This window comes from Pantherophis guttatus, chromosome 3 (assembly GCF_059756535.1).
Source record: "Pantherophis guttatus breed Tessera chromosome 3, ASM5975653v1, whole genome shotgun sequence".
Taxonomy (NCBI): Eukaryota; Metazoa; Chordata; class Lepidosauria; order Squamata; family Colubridae; genus Pantherophis; species Pantherophis guttatus.
Genome location: NC_142065.1, coordinates 21,427,344 through 21,448,777, shown reverse-complemented (window position 1 = coordinate 21,448,777; position 21,434 = coordinate 21,427,344). Strand labels below are relative to the sequence as shown.

At 42.6% G+C, this 21,434-nt stretch overlaps 1 protein-coding gene across 4 annotated transcripts in view; it reads right to left on the bottom strand.

Annotated features, from left to right (window-relative positions):
* The window catches only part of NFATC2 (nuclear factor of activated T cells 2), a 199,774-nt gene extending 180,809 nt beyond the window's left edge, over positions 1 to 18,965 (bottom strand). For 2 of the 4 annotated variants that reach the window (XM_087889094.1, XM_087889095.1), the window contains exon 1: positions 18,143 to 18,357. Coding sequence is in view for 1 of the 4 variants with exons in the window: in XM_034433017.3 (XP_034288908.3) it covers positions 18,522 to 18,585 (64 nt within the window). In the remaining 3 variants the exon portion in view is untranslated. Of the gene's footprint in view, positions 1 to 18,142; positions 18,358 to 18,521 lie in introns of those variants that run through there. The other 2 variants (XM_060689619.2, XM_034433017.3) reach the window with 2 other exon arrangements.
* Between the last annotated feature and the right edge of the window lie 2,469 nt (positions 18,966 to 21,434).

Sequence of the window (21,434 nt, the reverse complement as noted above, 5' to 3'; positions counted from 1 at the left end):
CGCTTCTCATCCAAGAAGCTTCTTCCACTCTGACAGGAGAGTGGGGCATGGAAGGATTTAATATTCCTTGCAGACAGCTGGTCATCTGCATCAGTGGTGGGTTTCAAACATTTTTTACTACCGGTTCTGTGGGTGTGGCTTGGTGGGTGTGGCATGGCATGGTGGGCGTGGCAGGGGAAGGATAGTGTAAAATCTCCATTCCCTCCCCAATCCAGGGGAAGGTTACTACAAAATCCCCATTCCCTCCCGATCAACTGGGACTTGGGAGGCAGAGAATAGATGGGGGCGGGGCCAGGCAGAATTTTTACTACCGGTTTTCCGAACTACTCAAAATTTCTGCTACAGGTTCTCCAGAACTGGTCAAAACCTGCTGAAACCCACCTCTGATCTGCATCCTTTTAGAGGGTCGTTGAAGCACTTGGAGGTTTATCTGTGTCCTCAGGGTTCCCTGAAGTAGTGCTCCTACTCGGATTAGATTAGGATGCAGATGACCAGCTGTCTGCAAGGAATATAAATCCTTCCGTGCTCCAGTATCCTGTCAGAGCTGAAGAAGCGTCTTGGATGGGAAGCGAAACGCCTTCAAAGAAAAAGAAAATAAACCAAGAAAGTCCAGTTGCCTCCTGAAAAAGCACCTTTGGGATATATAACTCTTAAGGTTGTTTGAGGGCGCCCGACATGCTGAACCAATGCCTAACCTCGTTTTTTCCCTGGAGAGAGAAAGGCGGGGAATCCCACGAGAGTCTTTTCACTTCGCTGCAGAAATTCACCAGGCGGGGAAAAGCGGAGGGAGGGAAGTAAACTTTCCGCCGGATGCGTTTCTTCCTACTGTCAAAAGAAGCATGGAAGTAGGACTGGGGAAAAACTGATGCTTAAATCATGCAGACACATATCAATGCAAATAAATACATGTGCGTTCCCTTGAATGGGTCAAGGGAAGGGGGAAGAAACAGAAGGTCTTAGGGTAGTGGTGAAATCCAATTTTTTTTACTACCGGTTCTGTGGCATGGCTTGGCTTGGTGGGCGTTGCAGGGGAAGGGTACTGCAAAATCCCCATTTCCTCCCCACTCCTGGGGAAAGGATATTGCAAAATCTCAATTCCCACCCCACTCTGGGGCCAGCCAGAGGTGGTATTTGCCAGTTCTCCGAACTGCTCAAAATTTCCGCTACCGGTTCTCCAGAATCTGTCAGAACCTGCTGGATTTCACCCATCTTAGGGATGGATTTTGCGAGGGATATGAGGCTATATAAATGGTGTGGACTGTCATTGTAAAATTCGGTGAAATATGGTGTCTATGAGAAAGAAAAACAGACGGGTAATTTTTTTTTTTACTTGATGGTTATATAATCGACACCATAATGGAAGACAATATATGTTATAATATGATGGATGTTATTGCATATCTGTTTATATATTACTGCATATTTGTTAATGTATATATGACTATAATGACGATGATGATGTTTGTACGTTCGCATGTTAACATCTTAGACATGTAGAGAGCACACTGTTCAATATGGAAAGAAAATTTATGATATAAAACAATAAAAAATATCAATGGGAGCAGTAAACGGCGTGCCTCTTCTACATTCCCAAAGGATTTGGATGTTAATATTTTTTAAAAAGGAAAACATTGTTAAAAACAAAGGGGTCATTTGTTGATTTGATTTCTCTCAGACCTTTCGAGATAACCTATATGTCAATTATGAATGTATGATGAGTTGCATAAGTGCCATCACTGCCTCCTGTACCGTTTATTATTTCATTAAGGCGTTTTGTGTATTTTACTTATTCAAATATTGATGATTTAATATACCGTAAACTGCTACCCTGTGGGAAAACATACAAAAGGCACCTTTTGAAATGTGTAAAACTTAGATGAAAGATTAATCAGTTTTTCATCCTGATCAAACTTATTTTTTTTTAAAAAAATCTATCCTCAAGTGTCCCTCCTAAGATGTGACATCGCCTTTTGCCTCTCGATAAGATGTAGCTACTGATGTACTGACTATTAAATACATGAAAAACAAGTGCAGCATATCTGCATAAGAACGTTTAACTATTGCCTTTCACTAACATAAACTGGTAAAATTTACATAAAGCTTTGTATACAAAGTTAACAGCATGTAACTGAAAACAGGTACAGAAGTGCTAGAAAGAAACCAGAGGGGGGAAAAAAACCTTTGTTGCACAGGTGTTTTGTCAGTACATTGCAAAATTTTGAACATGTGACCACATTTTACATTTTTTCCCAGCTTTCAGGAAAACTATCCCGTAGTGAACAATTGATTCTGTTAATTATGATGTTTGCTTAATGACTGTGATATTTGCTTAATGACCTCCACAAAAAAAGGTCATCAAATTGGATTGGTCATTGTGGGTGACCTATTTTACAAGGATCACTTGGGAGCCACAGTGGTGCAGTGGTTAGAGTGCAGTACTGCAGAGTACTTTTGTTGACTGCCGGCTGCCTGCAATTTGGCAGTTCGAATCTCACCAGGCTTAAGGTTGACTCAGCCTTCCATCCTTCTGAGGTGGGTAAAATGAGGACCCAGATTGTTGGGGGCAATAAACTGACTCTGTAAACCGCTTAGAGAGGGCTGTAAAGCACAGTGAAGCGGTATATAAGTCTAAGTGTTATTGTTAGTGCTATCACAATTTAGGACCATTATAACTGGAAGTTAGGAACTAGCTATAAATCATATGATGTTAGTGATGTTAACATCCTACCTTTATCTCTATCCCATCCCATCTGATATATGCAATTTTCTGAATCTGTGTAACATATAAGTTATATATTATATTCCTCAGAGTCTTCAGATAATCAATGTCATTTGCAAAAGCTAAATTCAGATTACTAAACCAGATCTTGCATACAAAGACATGTGCTACGTGCCTCTTCCCCAATCTGGCAACTTCCAAACTTGTTGAGATTGTAACATGCCACCACAGAATTGCAGTCCCAACTGGTTGCAAAAAAGATATAGGTAGTCTTCGACTACGACTATGGTAACAGCAGGACTGGAACTTGTATTGCTAAGCAATGCAGTCATTAAGGGAGCTACACCCAATTTCATGTCTTTTTTTGCTTGTTGTTGTTGTTAGTTGCGAAGTTGTGTCTGACCCATCACAACCCCATGGACAACATTCCTCCAGGCCTTCCTGTCCTCTACCATCCTCTGGGGTCCATTTAAGCTTAGGTTGACTGCTTCAGTGACTCCATCCAGCCACCTCATTCTCTGTCGTCCCCTTCTTCTTTTGCCCTCAATCTTTCCCAGCATTAGGCTCTTCTCCAGCGAGTCCTTCCTTCTCATTAGGTGGCCAAAGTATTTGAGTTTCATCTTCAGGATCTGGCCTTCTAAAGAGCAGTCAGGGTTGATCTCCTCTAGGACTGACCAGTTTGATCGCCTTGCAGTCCAAGGGACTCGCAGGAGTCTTCTCCAACACCATAGTTCAAAGGCCTCAATTCTTTAGCGCTCAGCCTTTCTTATGATCCAACTTTCACCTTTTTTTTGCTACAGTGGTTAAATTTATTTTATTTTATTTATTAATTTAATTTGTATACCGCCCTTCTCCCAGAAGGGACTCAGGGCGGTGAACAGCCAAAATTAAAAAACATACAAATACAAAAGTTAAGATAATTAAAAAGAATTAAATCACTAGCTTCCCAATTTAAAACCCCCAAATCCATAAAATTTAAAATCCCAATTAAAAACCATTTAGGCTAGGCCGGCTTGATGAAATAAAAACGTCTTCAGGGCTTTACGGAAGGTACGGAGGTCTGGGATAAATGAATCTTGCTTCCATTACTGACTTTGCTTGTTGGAAGCCCCCTGGGAAAATCATAAAAGGTGATCCCATGATCCCAGGAAGTTGCAACTGTTGTAAAAACATGCTGGATGCCAAGCACCTGAATTTTGATTTCATGACCATGGGGATGCTGTAACTGACAGTGAGAAGTGTGAGAAGTCACTTTTTTTGCTGTTCTAACTTTGAATGGTCATGAAATGAATAGTTGTAAGTCAAGGACTGCCTGTAACCAAATCTGAATTAATTATAGAATATCTTGGACAGACTGTGGCTCATCTCAAACAAGGCCAAGGCAAGTCTATCGTCAGGGTTCCAAGTAATAGATCCATATCAAGCATATCATATTGGCACAGATCTGGTGAAAACCGACTCCGAAGACTTCCACAGTTTTCACCTAATTAAAAGTTTTCCCACTTTCTCAAAACTATCGGTCACATGGTCCAATCACGGTGCGGTTTGGCTGCCAGGTGACACTCTGCCTTCCTCCGACCAGGTGTGAGAATGTCCTTGGGTCCCAAGAGAAACTATTTTGTTTTGGCTACAGAATCCCAACTATCTCAAATCCCCCCCCTCCCTATCCCTCAGCTCCAGTGTGGCAACACTGAAGCTGTCAAAAATGGCTTCGGTCAGGTCAGCTTCAGGGTTGACGCTATTAGTATAACTTTGGAAGTAAAAAGGCATTCAAAACCTAAGTCGTTTATATCGATAGAAGTGTGTCTTTTCTCGCTTCGCAAAGCATTCTCGGGTCCCAAAGCTGCAGTGAACAGTAACCCAGCCCTATAATTTGAATCACATTTGCAGATGGCTTCTCAAACATCAGGATCATAAAAATGACATGGAACAAAGTACAGCAAGCGAAGCCAACATTTATGGTGCTTTCCAGTACTTACGTAAAACGCCAGTGATACACTTCTGGGCTTATTGTTTTACACACACACATGCACTTTAACAGCCCAGACTAAGATGTCTACCCTCTAGATTAGCTAGTTGCATATCCTCAGCGCTGCCAAAACAAGCATTACAGAAGGGATTCTGGATATCATCCATCTGAGCAGTGCTTCAGCAGCAAACCAGACAGGCTTTAAATCACCCATCTTTAGCTGTCTCTTCTTCTGTTTACTTTTCTTTCCCAAGCCTCTATTTTATTATGTCTTTACCAAATAAGAGAGTTGGAAGGGACCTTGGAGGCCTTCTAGTCCAGCCCCTTGCTCAAGCAGGGGATCCTATACCATTTCAGAAAGTCCAGTCTCTTCAAAAGAGGTGATGGAGCACCCACAACTTCCGAAGGCTAGCCGTTCCACTGGTTAATTGTCCTCACTGCTAGGAAGTTTCTCCAAAATGCAAAATCAGCATTTTGCATCATCATCAATTTGGACTGCAGTGGAGTAATATAATTCGGACTGCAATGAATTAATATAATGTTAATGGATTAATATCATCAGTGGATTAATATAATTATCCACTGAAAATTAATGGAATATGCCAGCTATATGAAATAGAAATCCATCACACCTTCACAATACAATGAGCAGGTTGACAAGTGCCCTTCTGGGGGAATTCATCGAAACTTCAAATGGTTACTAAGAGAGGGCTCATTGAGGATTATAGCTGCAAGTCTTGAAGGCCACTAGAGGGCAGGAAAGAGATGCAGAAAGCTCTCAAGGCTTTCTGCCACCTAGCGGTTTCCTGGAAATTTGCAACTGAGTTTTGCTACACAACTGAAGTCAACATTCCATCCAGGATTTAAAATCACCTAGCTGTATGGCTGGATCTATAGCTACATATGAGCCCTTATTAAGAGTTAGAATCAAGCATCCTTTTATTTACTTGTAAAGTGTAATGTATGGCTGTGAAAGTTGGACCATAAGAAAGGCTGAGTGCCAAAGAATTGAGGCTTTTGAACTATGCTGCTGCAGAAGACTCCTGCGAGTCCCTTGGACTGCAAGGCGATCAAACCGGTCAGTCCTAGAGGAGATCAACCCTGACTGCACTTTAGAAGGCCAGATCCTGAGGATGAAACTCAAATACTTTGGCCACCTAATAAGAAGGAAGGACTCACTGGAGAAGAGCCTAATGCTAGGAAAGATTGAGGGCAAAAGAAGAATGGGACGACAGAGAACGAGGTGGCTGGATGGAGTCACTGAAGTAGTAGGTGTGAGCTTAAATGGACCCCAGAGGATGGTAGAGGACAGGAAGGCCTGGAGGAATGTTGTCCATGGGGTCGCAATGGGTCAAACATGATTTCACGACTAACAACAACAGAAAGTGACTTACCCTAACCCACACTCCCTGGTTAGTGACAGATGCCTCAGAAGTCATCTCAACTTCACTGGTTGAGATATAGTTGGAGACTTTGAAGGTGTAATGATTAGTGGGAAAGACCTTGGGAGATGGAGGAGTTGAGGAGAGATGCTGCCTAGGGAGTGTTCCGATAATAGACTGCATAGCCTAGAGCTGCATAATGAGTGGTGAAAAGGGCTCAGAAGTCTCTCCCACACAATCCTGTAAAGGAGACAGTGGGAGATTTATACTTTCAGACTTACAAGATTCTGCTAATTCGATATATGAAAGAAGGTTTATATTTGAATAGATGAGTGGATGCAGCCCCCCCCCCTTCCCCAATGAGATACAATCAGATTCACAATCAGGTTTCCATCTCCTTGGAAATATGTCCGCTTGCACTTTGCTGCAAATAGGTGTCCCTTCACACTTGAGCTGATCACACAGAGTAGGAACATGTAGCTGACAGGATCAATTTGCACACACAAATGGAGCTCCTTTGGGCATGCCTTGTGAATGCCTCAGAAAAGGATTCCCTTTGGCCAAGCAACTTCATGTGAGGGATATTGCTAATTCCGATCCATTTTTAAGCTGAATCCGGACCACCGAGAAAATGTATGAGAAATATTGTATCCAAGGTTCATGGAACTAGCTCTGGAACCAAATAATTAGATATTCTTTCTTTTCACAGTGTCTTCCGGTAGTGCTAGTTGGGAATTCTGGGACCTGTCAGGGAATTCTGGGAAAACCTTCAAGTTAGGGAAGGCTATAGGAACAGGTCAGGGAGAACGAAGTTGAATTAACATTATCATTGTTGCTACCAGTAACAACAGTTTCCCACTAAAAGGTAAGTGTTTTATAAAAAGTAAAAATAAAATATGAATACAGATCCCTTAAAAACATATTTAATTTTGGGGTCAGTCTGAGTCAGAGATATTGCTCCCAGTTTGAAATATAATGTGGTTTTGGTAAGAAAAGCCAATGGAAAAATTGCTCATAATCTCCATGTTCCATTAAAACTGCTGAAGGCAGGCCTTGAAAACCAATGGAATGTACATATCATAATAAAAAGTGTATAGGAAGCCAAATATTGGAAAAGGCTTCCTAAGATATTATTATCCCAGGCTTTTTTTCTCCACAGAGGTGAATGATGACATTATTTTAGTGGAGCAACTGAGTTTGCTCAACATAAGTTTACATCTAGTCGGTTTTGAATAGGATTTTTTGCTAAAACGTAAACACAGAATTTGCTGTTAGATATGTCAGAAAGGGATCTGATGATAAGGTTCGCTTGAGTATACATGCATGCTAAATAAATGACATATTTTGTAACTTTATTCCTATGCATTTTCTTTCTTTTTACCATGTACCAGAAAAACAGAACAGAAAAAAGAAAAAAATAGCAGCCAAGTCTTACACCGTAGCATATTAAAAATTACAAACTGAATCTATTATAAACTTGGGTTAATTTAAAAACTACTGAAATGGGGTGAAAGTCATGAGTTAATTTCTACTGAAAACAAGCAGTTTTAATTTAAGATTGGATTCAGCCTTAAACTTGGTTATAGCTACAGTATATTAGGTTGTATGGTCCAAAGTCTACTTTATCAGAAATATTCATGGCTCTTTTTCTCTGCAATATATTAACAAGAATAATTCATTTTAAAGATAAAGGCTAAATATGCTAAATATACATACATACATACATACATACATACATACATACATACATACATACATAACTGGCACATGCATACATAATGCCCTAGGTACTGATAATATTTTACATGAAATCTCACTGTGTAAAATATGTTCATTAATTAGAAAAGCATTTCTATTTGTCTAGTGTTTTGGTGCTAGCAGAATTGCAAATTAATTTGCTAAATTATAATAACACAGACCTTAAACATGAGTTTATTAAAGGTCGCTTCCATTTATTTTATTTTATCCCGGCCACAATCCAGGAAACACAATCTATTATTTAATTTCATCGGGTATAGCTTCATTCAGAGTTTAAACAATTTTATCAAGAGCAAAGACACAACTTCAGAATAGTTGGAACAAGATGCTCTCTAATGTGCTGAACTGCTTTCTGGAATGACTCTTACCAGATTTTTGTCTTAATTATGCCTTCCTGTACTATGATCTTTAATACCCAGATTTCAAGCATCAGGAATAAAGTTTCATAAACTGACTAGATTTCATGGAAGTATTTTCATATATTTTGTTATTCTGAGGCAACTTCTAGGACATCAACAACCCTTAAGTTTGGCAGTGATGCCACCCAGTAAATTGAACAATGAATTTGTGAGACCCTCACATACAAATAAATTTAACCATTTCACTGGGGTTAGGACTAGCCAAGAAGTAAATTTACCACTTTTAATAATAAACACGTAATCTCTGTATGCATGTGTGTATGTCTGTGTGTCTGTCTATGTTAAAATTCTGGAACCACAACTACCCACTGAGGATTTTAAAATGTGCAAACACCTCCTGCAAAAACCCCTGGAGATCCCAGTCTACAGTGTAAGAACTCTCAGCTAATCCCCAATTAATCCTATTGCTTGTTAATATGTCAAACTAAGTAAACACCTTCCAATCAGTGGTGGGCAGTGGTGGGTTGCCCCCGGTTCGCACCGGTTCTATAGAACCAGTAGTAAAACCGGTGGGAGGCTCCGCCCACTGACCCTGATGTCATGAAATGCTTCTGCGCATGCGTGGGAGCGAAGCGAGCGCGTGCAAGTGGCCCCGTTGTGAACCGGTAGTAAAGGTAAGTAAGTAAGAACCCATCCCTGATGGTGGGTTGCCCCCGGTTCAGCCGGTTCGCATGAACCGGTAGTAAAACTGGCGGGAGGCCCCACCCAGCGCCCCAGATGTCGTCATCAGCGATCTGCCCATGCGATCCCATTGCGAACCAGTAGTAAAGGTAAGTAGAACCCCCCCCCCGGCTTCCAATCATATCATACAAATCAAGTCACAAAATTAGGACACTTTACAGGGGCCATGGCAGTGTAGTATGGTTGTTTGGATAGTTTGATTTCTAGAAAATAATGGTTACGGTTATATATTTGACCTGAAAAATAAAATAAAATAATTGCCCACTGAATACGAGCATGTCATGAAAAAAGCAATGTCATAATCATTGTCCCTGGATTACTGGAATAAATTTAATTGGTTAAATTTAACAAAATATATAGCAATAGCCCTCCCTAAGCTGTTTACAGTGTCAGCGTATTGCCCCCAACAATCTGGGTCCCCATGTTACTGACCTCGGAAGGATGGAAAGCTGAGTAAACCTTGAGCCAATCAGGATCGAACTGCTGACAGTCGGCAGAGTTAGCCCGCAATACTGCATTTTTCAAATATATGAATTATATATGTAAATCACTAATAACAGTAATTTGTTAAACTTGTGTGCTGCCCAACTCTCCACAACCCTGGGTGGCTTACAACAATCAAAACCAATAAAAGATTAAAAGATTAAAGATAAAAGTTGGCAAGAGCAATGAAGCAAGAGGGTCCCACTCTCCCTTGCCAGAGGCCTGGGTGAAGAGCCAGCTCTTCCCAACTGTAATAATAATGTCTTAATATTTAAGCATCAAGATCCCACGATTGATATTGTTGTAATTATCAACCCCTCTAAATTAAGATAAAGTCTCTTTTCAAGCAGGCATAGCTCCTGCTGATATTTTGACACTTCTACACAGTTTTTGTTGGCACCAGTTCAGAAGTGGCTTCCCACTGCCTGCTTCCACAGTGTTTTCCAATTTCCCATCTAACCACCCTGGGAATGCCTGATGGTCTCCCATCCAAGAGTAACCAGGTTCTCAGGGCCTGCCTATCATTAATAGTCCTTTTGGATATTGAACCAAGCCATGTGGTGAACTGGATGAAACCTCAATGTATGTTCAGCCCCACTTCTCCAGAGTGGTTTCCAACCCTGTCCGACTGCATCAATGTATGTAGCTGGCTGTTGTCTCAAGAAGGAATCCCCCACCCATTCCCTTACCCGGTGATGCACACACGGGAGCCACATGCTATGAAGATGAGTAACCAACAAGGTTTGTCCAGGACTGAGTCTGCATGAGAATTATTAGTTCCATCTCTCTGCTTAGACAGAGAGTCCTCTTGGCATGTCCCTAAAATGTATTCATTGTGACAAAATCCTGCGGAAGTGCTCTTTATATCAGGGTTTCTCAATCTTAGCAATTTTAAGATAGGTGGGCTTTAATTGAAGTCCACACATCTTAAAGTTGCTAAGATTAAGAAACGCTGCTCTAAGGGACCAGGGTTTTTTTTCCTTGTCATTGTTTAATGATCTATCTTCATCCTTCCAGAGATAAAAATGCTTGAAGCGGTTTTTGAAAGCTTAAGCCGAGTGGTCAGCTGTTCTCCCATTAGAACATTAAAAAATCTTGCTTCTTACACTTCCATTTGAATCAATACTACGGGAACCTCTCCGGAAATGTATATCGGAGCTTCATTTTCTTTTTTTAATTTTCTTTTTTATTATTTATATATAAGTATATCGAACACAGTGTGTCCTTCCTGGCGATTTATCCACCATAAAAACCAAAGTGAAAAACAAATAACATATATTATACTACTTACACAGTGCTAGTTTTGTACGATTATTTTTGACCAGCTTATTCATTCTAGTACATTTCTCATTCTGGGTCTACGTAGCCTAGTTGTTTCGTCTTGTTTCGTGTTCCGACTCCCACTTTATGTTTCCAGCCATTGATAAAATCTGTTCCATGTGTCATAATATTCTGTCTCTCCTTTGTTTTTTAATTCTAACATTAATCTATCCATTTCTGCGCATATTAATATCTTCCTTATTATCTCCTTTTCTAAGGGGGTGTTTTCAGTTTTCCATTGCTGAGCATATACCATTCTCACTGCCATCAGGATGTGTAGTATTAGGTATATTGATCCTTTACTATAGCCATCTGTTATAATACCTAATAGAAATAGTTCTGGTTTAAATTCTATATGTTGTCCAACAATTTTTTCTAGCCACATCTTAATTTCTTTGCTTTTTTACAAGTCCACCACGTGTGGCAGTATGTACCTGATGATTGTTTACATTTCCAACATTTTGGGGATGTGTTGCTAAACATTTTAGCCAATCTTGCCAGGGGAAGATGCCACCTGTTTTATAAAGATTCTCTTTATATGATGTGGCCAATGTCAGGGAGCTTCTATTAGCACAGAATACTGCTGAGTACTATTGAGCTGGACAATATATCATACCAGTATTTAGACTTTTTCACTCCCAAACAATATCCAGGTTCAAGATCTTCTTTAAGAGAGTCTTCTCTATGGGCCCTAAATAAATAAGCTACAACAGGTGATTTATTGGTGAAGATTTTTCTTCTCCCTGCAGTGACATATCGGTTGTAAAATACTTCCTATGAGAGGCATGCCAGGTGTCTAACCTAGATTTTAACTTTTTTTAGCTGGACAAATCTCTTTTAGCCCACTTATTTCCTGCATTGTATTCTTGCTGGATTTTGTTATAAGCTTTTTTTTTGTTTTTTTGTCATAAGATGTACCATGAACTATTATGAGCCACTCAGTCTTATGAAGTGAGTGACATACAATGTAAAATAAATGCATAAGCATAATATTCTTATTTATTACATTTATTATTATGCATTTTTTTAAAAAAATATTCTTTCTTTTAGAATTTGTTATCTCAAACATATGAAATTTTCCTGCTTCCCAGGATGCTATGCTCTCAAGGGATCTTAAACATGAGCACCATATAAACAGAGGTTGGATACTCTTGAAAAAGGGGTAGACTTATTTAAAAACTAGGACTAGCAAACTTCGATAGAGCTGTAGTCCTGTGCTACAGAGACAAATGTAGTTTCCCCCAGCCAACATTGCTAGTTTGATAATGTAAATGGGGCATTTTGTCTACCCAAGATATGTGGACTTCAACTCCCAGAATTCCCCAGCCACTAGCTGAGATTGGAAAATTACATCTACATTTGACCAATTTCATGGGCTATTTCTGGGAGCTACAAGCCATGGCTCTTGCTGCCAGTATTGACTGCCTAACCATAATATTTGCATCTCCAAGGCTTGTGATCATTCAAGATTAGTTATGCAGTCTTACTGATGATCCTAACAGATGAAGCATATTTATTAAATTTATATGTCACCCATCTTGCTATTCAGAAGTTGTACAGAATACCCCAAATGCTCCACATAACGTATGACCTTTTAGTTGAAGAATTTGACAAGTTGCTAGATCACCATTACGGTGCAATCCCTTGTCAACATAGGTCCCATCAGACCTAAAGAAGAATAAGTGATGACTGTTTTGTTCACTGAAAGGTAGCCCTTCAAGGAGAAACCAAGCTGGGAGATTCCACTTTGCCAGCCTCATTACTGAAGAGATCTTGGCAGCAATAATGCACAGCTAATTTGGCCAATGTAGAATAGAATAGAATAGAATAGAATAGAATAGAATAGAATAGAATAGAATAGAATAGAATAGAATAGAATAGAATAGAATAGAATAGAATAGAATAGAATTCTTTATTGGCCAAGTATGATTGGACACACAAGGAATTTGTCTTGGTGCATACACTCTCAGTGTACATAAAAGATACATTTGTCAAAAATCATAAGGTACAACACTTAATTATAGTCATAGTAGTCATACTGAAGAGATCTTGGCAGCAATAATGCACAGCTAATTTGGCCAATGTATTCATTCATGGGATGCTGACATAATGAGGTAGAATGGGAAAGCAGAGCTGCTCTGATTAATTAATTATAGGGTGATTTTCCTCCCCGTCCAGCTATAGCAAGAATCTTTGAAGCTTCTTCGACTGTTGAAATAAGCCACAAAATTCTCTGCTGTAGTTCCCTTTTCAAATTATCTGCTCTGAAATGGGGATCATTTCTGAAATGTAAAATAAGGTGGGCCTAGCCATGAACAGATATCCCTGGAATCCTCACACATGCAAATAGCTAAGGCCAAAGAAGCAGGATTACCCTATTTCTCTGCTCCATGTCCATTAATCCTGGGTTATTATTATCTCTGCATTCAAAATCATTTCACTAAGCCCATTATGAAAAATGAGCATAACACACAATCTGGTTGTGCCATCGCCCAAATCCAGCCAGTGGGACTCACAGTTAATAATTTAGAATTGTGTGTGAACCCAGCCAACTTCAACACACTGCTAAACTCTAGGCTTAGTTCACACACATTAGACTAAAATGTTAGCAGCTCAGTGTGTTGTGCCAGCTGGGTTTAATTAGCTATTAGTGTACTGGGCAAGCAACAGTACCGGTAATATGGTTGATCTCATTTGAGTTTTGCGGTGATATGAAAATCCAATCATTACAGCTTAGCAACAGCAATCAGTTTTGCTGCTAAATAAAACACGATCAAGTACTACACTCTGCAATCTGGAGTACTACAACCCCTGCAACACTTAGAAGTTGCTACTCCAATTAAAATGCTATGTAAAACCAGCAATTCAGGTTTTGATGTATACTCTGCTGATGGTTCAGGGAGTAAGAGAGTTACAAGAACAGTTGCGATGGCTGAAAAAAACCAGGAGTACAATTGTATACTTGATGATTCAGAAGGTAATCTTGGAGTAGTATTCAATGGATATGGGGCCATTTAATGATATACAGACCACTACCCTACTGAAATTATTCTTTAACTGTCAGTGTGAGTAAATTTCAAAGAAAAATTCAGTCCCAATTCCATTTCCTGAGCCTCAAAGGCACACTGGTATTTACCTCAGCTGCAATCCTTCACCCGCACAAGATAATCAATATTAGTGAGTCCTAAAATACTCCTGCAAGAAAATTGGGGGAGGGGGGAACATGTGAAGGAGCAAAATGCAGTTCCTCCCCACCCCCATTGAAAAGTCTCAGGGCAGCCTGATCACAGCAATGCTAACCAGTACTGCCCATTAATATGAAACCGTGTTTTCCATTAAACCATTAGCCTTCCACCAAGCAAATCTTCCCACCTCTGGAACTCATGCTTTAGGTTTAAAGAAGACCTGTGATGAGCTCGATGGGATTAGTTAACACTGCCTGCAGTCTGGAGTTCGATCCTGAAGGACTCAGGCTTGGCTCAGCCTTCCATCCTTCAGAGGTCGGATTTATCTATCTATCTATCTATCTATCTATCTATCTATCTATCTATCTATCTATCTATCTATCTATCTATCATCTATCTATCTATCTATCTATCTATCTATCTATCTATCTATCTATCTATTTATTTATTTATTTATTTATTTATTTATTTATTTATTTATTTATTTATTTATAAATCCTTCTCCCTGAGGACTCAGGGCGGTAAACAGCCAAGTAAAAGCATAAACTACAAACATTAAAATACAATTAAAAAGATATATATAAATTTGGTCCCATGATTAAAAACAATAACAAACAATTAAAAACATTTTAAAAAGTGTTAAGCCAGCCCGGCTTGCTGGAAAAAGAAGGTTTTAAGGACAGGGTGGAAGGCACCCAGGTTTTGGATTCTCCTTATCTCTGGGGGCAGCTGATTCCAGAGGGTAGGTGCCCCCACAGAGAAGGCCCTCCCACATTAATGAGGACCCAGATGGCTGGGGACAGTATGCTGATACTGTTAAAGCACCCAGACAGTGGTTTGGGGGCAGTATTAAAGTCTAAGTGCTATTACTCTTGCTAGTTCTCCGGTCGGATCGCATCAAGCTAGCCTGACTAGGTGTCTCAGTGGCTAAGACATTGAGCTTGTCGATCAGAAAGGTCGGCAGTTCGAATCCCTATTACAGGTCTCCTGCGTGAGCAGGGGGTTGGACTAGATGACCTCTAAGATGATCAACTCTGTTACTGTTAACCCAGGCAGGTCTGATGTCTGTTCGGCCACTCGGGGGGTGGGGGTGGGGGTGGGGGTGAGCTCGCCTATTTCGCCTTACCAGATCCTCCTCAATCCATCTCTGCGCCTCCACCACCCACATCCTATCACCCGCCAGCTTCTCTCGCCAAGCTCGTGGCCAGCTCGGAAAAGAGAACACAGGACAAGCAATTGCTGAGAGGGGGGGGGAGGTCCCCTCCAGTAAGGAGGGCACGCGTGGGGGTGGGGGCAGGTGTGAAATCCCGAGAGACACTTTCCAGCCGGCCGGGTGTCGGAACACTTCACTGGAGCCTTTTTCTCCAACGCGATCAGAAAATCACGCTTGCTCGCTCGCTCTCACACCCAAAGCAAAAACGCGCGCCTGCAATCCTTTCCCCGCCACTCCCAACCAGCTTCACCTTAACTGCACTCTCCGCGCTCCTCCTCCTCCTCCTCCTCCGCAGTTTCTCATCCCCGGACGCGCTGGACTCGACCGCCTTTCAAGCAGAGGAAGAGGCTGAGTCATGAGCTGCGGGCCCCGGGGTCCCGGGCCCGAAAGGGAGAGCCAGTGGGGGGGAAGGCTTTACTCTGTGTTAGCGAGCAGCCCGACTCCCGGGAAGAGTCGGTGCCGTTCAGGAGGAAGGCGCCCTCCCCCAAGGGTCCTCGTCGGACGCTGCCTTCCCACCAAGTGGCTTGGAACGACTTGCCACCAAAAGTTGCGGATGCTCCAACCCTGGAAGATTTTTAAGTAGAGGCTAGACAACCGTTTGTCTGAAATTGTATAAGGTGTCCTGCCTGAGCAGGGGGTTGGTCTAGAAGACCTTCAAGGTCCCTTCCGACTCTGTTATTCTTGAACCAACCCACTATCTGGCTTTGAACGACGCCTATAACAATTGCAAAGGGGCTCTCACCAAATTACCCCTCCCCCCATCCCCATTCCCTTATGCAGTGTTTCTCAACCTTGGAAGCTTGAAGATGGGTGGACTTCAACTCCCAGAATCCCCCAGCCAGCGCTGCTGGCTGGGGGATTCTGGGAGTTGAAGTCCACCCATCTTCAAGCTTCCAAGGTTGAGAAACACTGCCTTATTGCAAGGGGAATGCTAGCCAGTGCCAATGCCGACGTTCAACCTTCGACTGGTTAGGGCCTTGAGAGTGAACCCTGCCAACCGTATCTTAGTCCATCCACCAGCACGTTGGGCAAGCCACGGGGGTGGTTGGGGGCAGCCAAGGGCAGCTTTAAACCATTTGCTACCGATCGATCTCCAGGAAATTCCCTATAATCTCTCCAGATTGGAAAGACTGCTGTTGGTTCAGCTCCAGCCGGGATCTTAACTCCCCGAAATGGAGAGAGAGAGAGAGACACCCCCCCTCCCCAACTACAAAATGATTCTGAGCCGGGCACCTGAAGCTGCCTAATTCTCTCAACGCGCAGCCTCGAGCGTCCAATTCAAGGAAAGCGAAGGCCCAGGAAAGCGAAGGCAACGTGGAGGAGCCATCCACGTTGATCTCGACCGAGAACTCCTCCCCTTCGCCCTTCTTAACCCTTCCTTCACTTCGAGGACCGGGACACGCAGGGACGGGGCTCACGGCACCAAACCTGGAGGGAAAGGTTGGGGAGAATATTTACTTGGCCCCACCCGCTTCTCCCTTGGTCTTTGTAGGATTTGTGCTCCAGGGCTAAATTCCACTGAAGAAGTCCTATCTGAGGGGGGGAAACCACAATATTGAAATATGATATTCAGAGATCATATTTAATACATTCCTACCTTTCACTGATTCATACATTCCTACCTTTCACTAATACAGTCATACCTTTTGCCTTCTGTCGCCTTTAAGGAAAGGTAGCGGATCTATCCGATGTCAAAAGTTGAAGCACATTTTGGATGGCCCCTCTCCAATATCTGGCTCTTGGGGTAATTGCTCCAATTTTCACCCCATTCCCATTCCCGCTGGAATTCCCAGTCCTTCCCCCCCACCACTTCCCGCCACCCTCGACGAGCCCTAATCTGAATCCTTGATGTTGCTGCTCTACCTCAATCATCCCAGATCGGATCTGCTGGAAATCCAATCGCACGATCCCAATAAAGGAACTGGGAAATATGTCAGTTATAAGGCTGCCTTTAGAAAGAACGATTCTTCTGCCGTTCTGAGAAACTTACCAAAGGGCCATTGGTGTGTGCGGCTGAAGATGCCTGGCAAGGTTAGGCAGGAACTAAAAATTATTGGTGAGTAGATGGCCGAGAAGCAACCTAAAGGCGGAGAGCTCTACTGTAGGCATACTTGGAAATAAAGCCCGGAAAACATGGAGGGGAGGGGGGGTGGACTTTTGAGGAACTTCGCGCTCCGAGGGATGCGTTTGGTACAAGTAGCGCGCTAAAACTGCGCGATTTATTTAAAATAGAGTAGGGTAGAGTAGGGTAAGGCAAGAGAAGAGAAGAGAAGGGAAGGGAAGGGTAGGGAAGGGTAGGGTAGGGTAGGGTAGGGTAGGGTAGAGTAGGATAGGAATAAGAATAAGAATAAGAATAAGAATAGAATAGAAATAAGAATAGAATAGAAATAGGAATAGGAATAGGAATAGGAATAGGAATAGGAATAGGAATAGGAATAGAATAGAATAGAATAGAATAGAATAGAATAGAATAGAATAGAATAGAATAGAATTTCTTTATTGGCCAAATGTGATTAGACACACAAGGAATTTGTCTCCGGTGTATAAGCTCACAGTGTACACACATATAAGAACAAAGTAATAGGTCATAGTTCATAAATCATAGTTAACATTTCTCAGCAACCTTGGCTCAAATCGGGCGCTCTGAGAATGGAGTCCAAGCACGAGTTCAGCCCTGACGCGTATATTCGAGATTTCAGGAGAATGGCTTCTTCCCACACTAATCTCCCCCCCCTCCTCGCCTTAAAAGAAGCCCCGACTTCTTAAATCGGTTCTTTGAATCGAGAATTCAATGCAAACCACACGACTGGTTTAATCAAACCCCCGAAAGTCTGCGGTTCCGGGAAAGGGGTTTGTCCCGGAGGAAAACGTCTCTTCGGAGGGATTGAAGAAGGAAATGATCCCGAACGGAAGGGAGCAAACAGGCGAACCCACGCCGGGGATCCCCTTTAACTTCTCTTCCCCGTTACAAAGGCGTCCCCGTCCCCCCCGGGGCGCGTGGGCGCCTACTCACCCGGGTGAAAATACTTCTTTTATTCCCGCTCTCCCGCCTTTCCACGGAATTCCCTTCCTATAATCCCCCAATCCTCTCCACGACCACCTCAGCTAAAACAGGATCGAGAAAGGCGGCCGGTGGGGGATGCCAGGAGTCCCTCGTGGGCTTTTTCCAAGCGGGAGACGCGCGCAGACTGTTGCAAGTGGGTTGAGAGAGAGAGAGAAAGGGAGAGCGCAAAAGAGCAGGGAGGGAAGGAGTAGAGCTCACCCACCCGTGTTCCCAATTTACTCAGGCACAGCGAAAGCGGACAACAGGGGGTCGCGCGGAAGGAGGGATCCGCACAATTAACGGGGGAGAAAAAGAAGAAGAAGGAGAAGAAGAAATGCGAGGACTCTACCTTGATCCACAGACCTCATGATGTGGTGATAATGGACCAGCCGGCACGCGGTTCCTCTCTGCATTTGGATTTTTTTGGGAAAAAGGAAAAGCTACTCGGGGAGAGAAAAAGACGCCGAGGACGGGCGAAAGGGCGAGCTGACGGAGGTCTCCTTCATTCAGACCATGGTCGTCCCGCGCCCATCCGCCGCCTCTCGCTCGTCCCGCGTGGAAAGGATCCGCGCCGCGCGTGGGGGTCCTGCGGCCCGGAGGGCGCTGCTGCTGGATTTGCGTGCTCCGAGAGGTGGGTCACCCGAGAGGGAAAAGCCACTTCCTTCCCTGCTCTGAGTGTTTATAGTCTTGAATGCTGTAAAATAACGGGATTCCCTCACTGTTTCCTCCTGTTTATGCCCAGTACCATGGAAACCCCTGGATCGCCTCCATCGCCTGAACTGAGGGCTTTCCTGCAAACTTCCACACTCCGGAATCCATGACGTCTCCTTGCACCGGAGCCAAAAGGCGGCCCTGTGGCTTCCCTCTCTCTCTCTCTCTCTCACACACACACTCTCTCTCCCGCTCTCCTCTTTCTCTGGGCTGCGACACAAGCAGCCGATTGTTGAGCTGCGCCAAGGGGGGGAAGAAAAGCAGGACCAAAAAAAAATAATAAATAAAAGCCTGGAGAAGATGATGGATGCATGGACGGGCAGATTGAGAATAACGGATCTTACCTTTAGAACAATACCAAAACAAATAAATTAACATACACACACACACAAACACACACACACCAGGAGTGACAGACCACCAGAGCTGAGATTTAGCCAAAATTCCTCTTCATGGCTTGATTTCTTATAATCTCTGTCTCTCATCACCTTCAGTTCTTCTCATTTCCTCCCCCCCCCCAACCTGTCTTACCCTCAGAGCAACCTTGCAAGGGAGGCTGAATTGGAAGAACAGTGACCAATGTATATTTATTTATTTATTATTTATTTATTAGTTTGATTTATATGCCACCCTTCTCCGGAGACTCAGGGCGGCTTACAATGCATTAAGGAATAGCCTTCATACTTTTGTATATACCTGCTTAGTAGGGCTTTTGCCCCCCCCCCCCTAAGCAGTGTTCTATTTTATACAAAGTCAGCTTATTGCCCCCACAAACCGGGTCCTCATTTTACCTACCTCGAAAGGATGGAAGGCTGAGTCAACCTTGAGCCTGGTGAGATTTGAACTCGCAGTAATTGCAGGCAACTGGCAGCTAAGTGCTACTTTAACAGCAGTTTTTAGTCCGCTGCACCACCAAGGCTCTATACAGGGAAATATTCCCTAATGAGCAAGTATATGAAACTGGATCTTAATGGTAATAATGCAAGAATGTCTTTTTTCTACCTGGTTTGAATTAATGTGAAAAACCAAAGGATGTGTGCATCCAGTTTTGGTCACCACACTATAGAAAAGATGTTGGGACTCTAGAAAATGTGCAGAAAATAGCAACCAGGTTGATTAGGGGTCTGGAGACTAAAACATATGAAGAACGGTTGCAGGAACTGGGCCTAGCTAGTCTAGTGAAGAGAAGGACCAGGGGAGACATGATAGCAGTGTTCCAATATTTGAGGGGCGGCCACAGAGAGGAAGGGGTCAAGCTATTTTCTAAAGCACCTGAAGGCCAGACAAGGAATAATGGATGGAGTCTGAACAAGGAGAGATTCAACCTGGAAATGAGGAGGAACTTTCTGACAGTGAGAGCAATTAACCAATGGAACTGGAATGGGAGCTTCACCACTTGAGACTTTCAAGAAAAGATTGGACAGTAATTTGTCAGAAATGATATTTGGTCTCCTGCTTGAGCAGAGGTTGGACTGGATGACCTATTGGGTCCCCTCCAACTCTCTTAATCTAATCTAATCTAATCTAATCTAATCTAATCTAATCTAATCTAATCTAATCTAAATCTTGGTGCCTTTACATGAGAAAGAGGCCCACTGAGTTCAGTGGGAGTCTCTCCCAAAGTCTAGGCTAGGGCATAAACACGTTGTTCGCTTTGACCTATTAAATAGGGCTAAAATGGAATTAACTGAGATCTAAGACATGGAGAATTTCTGACTGGTTTGGGATGGAAAGCAAAAAAAATATTGCAGAGAATTTTGAAGGAGAAAGGGGTAAATAGAAATCTATCGCTACTAAATATTATCAGGAGCTGAGATGTTAATTTTTGGGATCTAATGGCATTGATATCAGATATTCAGCCAATATCTATCAGTGGGACAAGCAGAAGCTTGGGGTTGTCCTGAGAAATCTGCTTAGTTGGCCACATGGAATGGGGGAGCAGCCATAATCTTGGATCAGATCATGCCCAAATGGTCTCCATGATATATGGAGAGTTGAGAAAGCTAAAGAGGGCTAAGAAATACTCACAGTACTACAGGGGAAGATCACCCCTATAGCATCTATTAAAGCTTACCTTATGGCTCTAAGGCAGAGGTCTTCAAACTTGGCAGTTTTTAAGATTTGTGGACTTCAACTCCCAGAATTCTCCAGCCAGCTATACTGGGAGTTGAAGTCCACAAGTCTTAAAGCTTAAAGTCTTAAAGCTGCCAAGTTTGAAGACCTCTGCTCTAAGGGATGGTAAAACATGTTTCTTCACCCTTCTTCATTCAGCAGCTCTGTTTTGGATGACCCATTCCAACAATTGTATGCACCACATGGAGTTGAACAAAGTAAAAGCAGAATATAAATCTAATGATTAAGTCACTCAGATTTGCTCTACATTAGACACCAGTTTTGAAGTCAAGACTTGACATGACAAGAACATGATGACAGCCTGAAGGGAAGTCTTCAGAAGAACCTTTTGATTCAGTAACAGATGCTCCTTGGCTACAGTTGTCATCTAATCACCAAGCAGGAGTTAGGAATCCAAGAGAAGCCCTATTGTTAACAT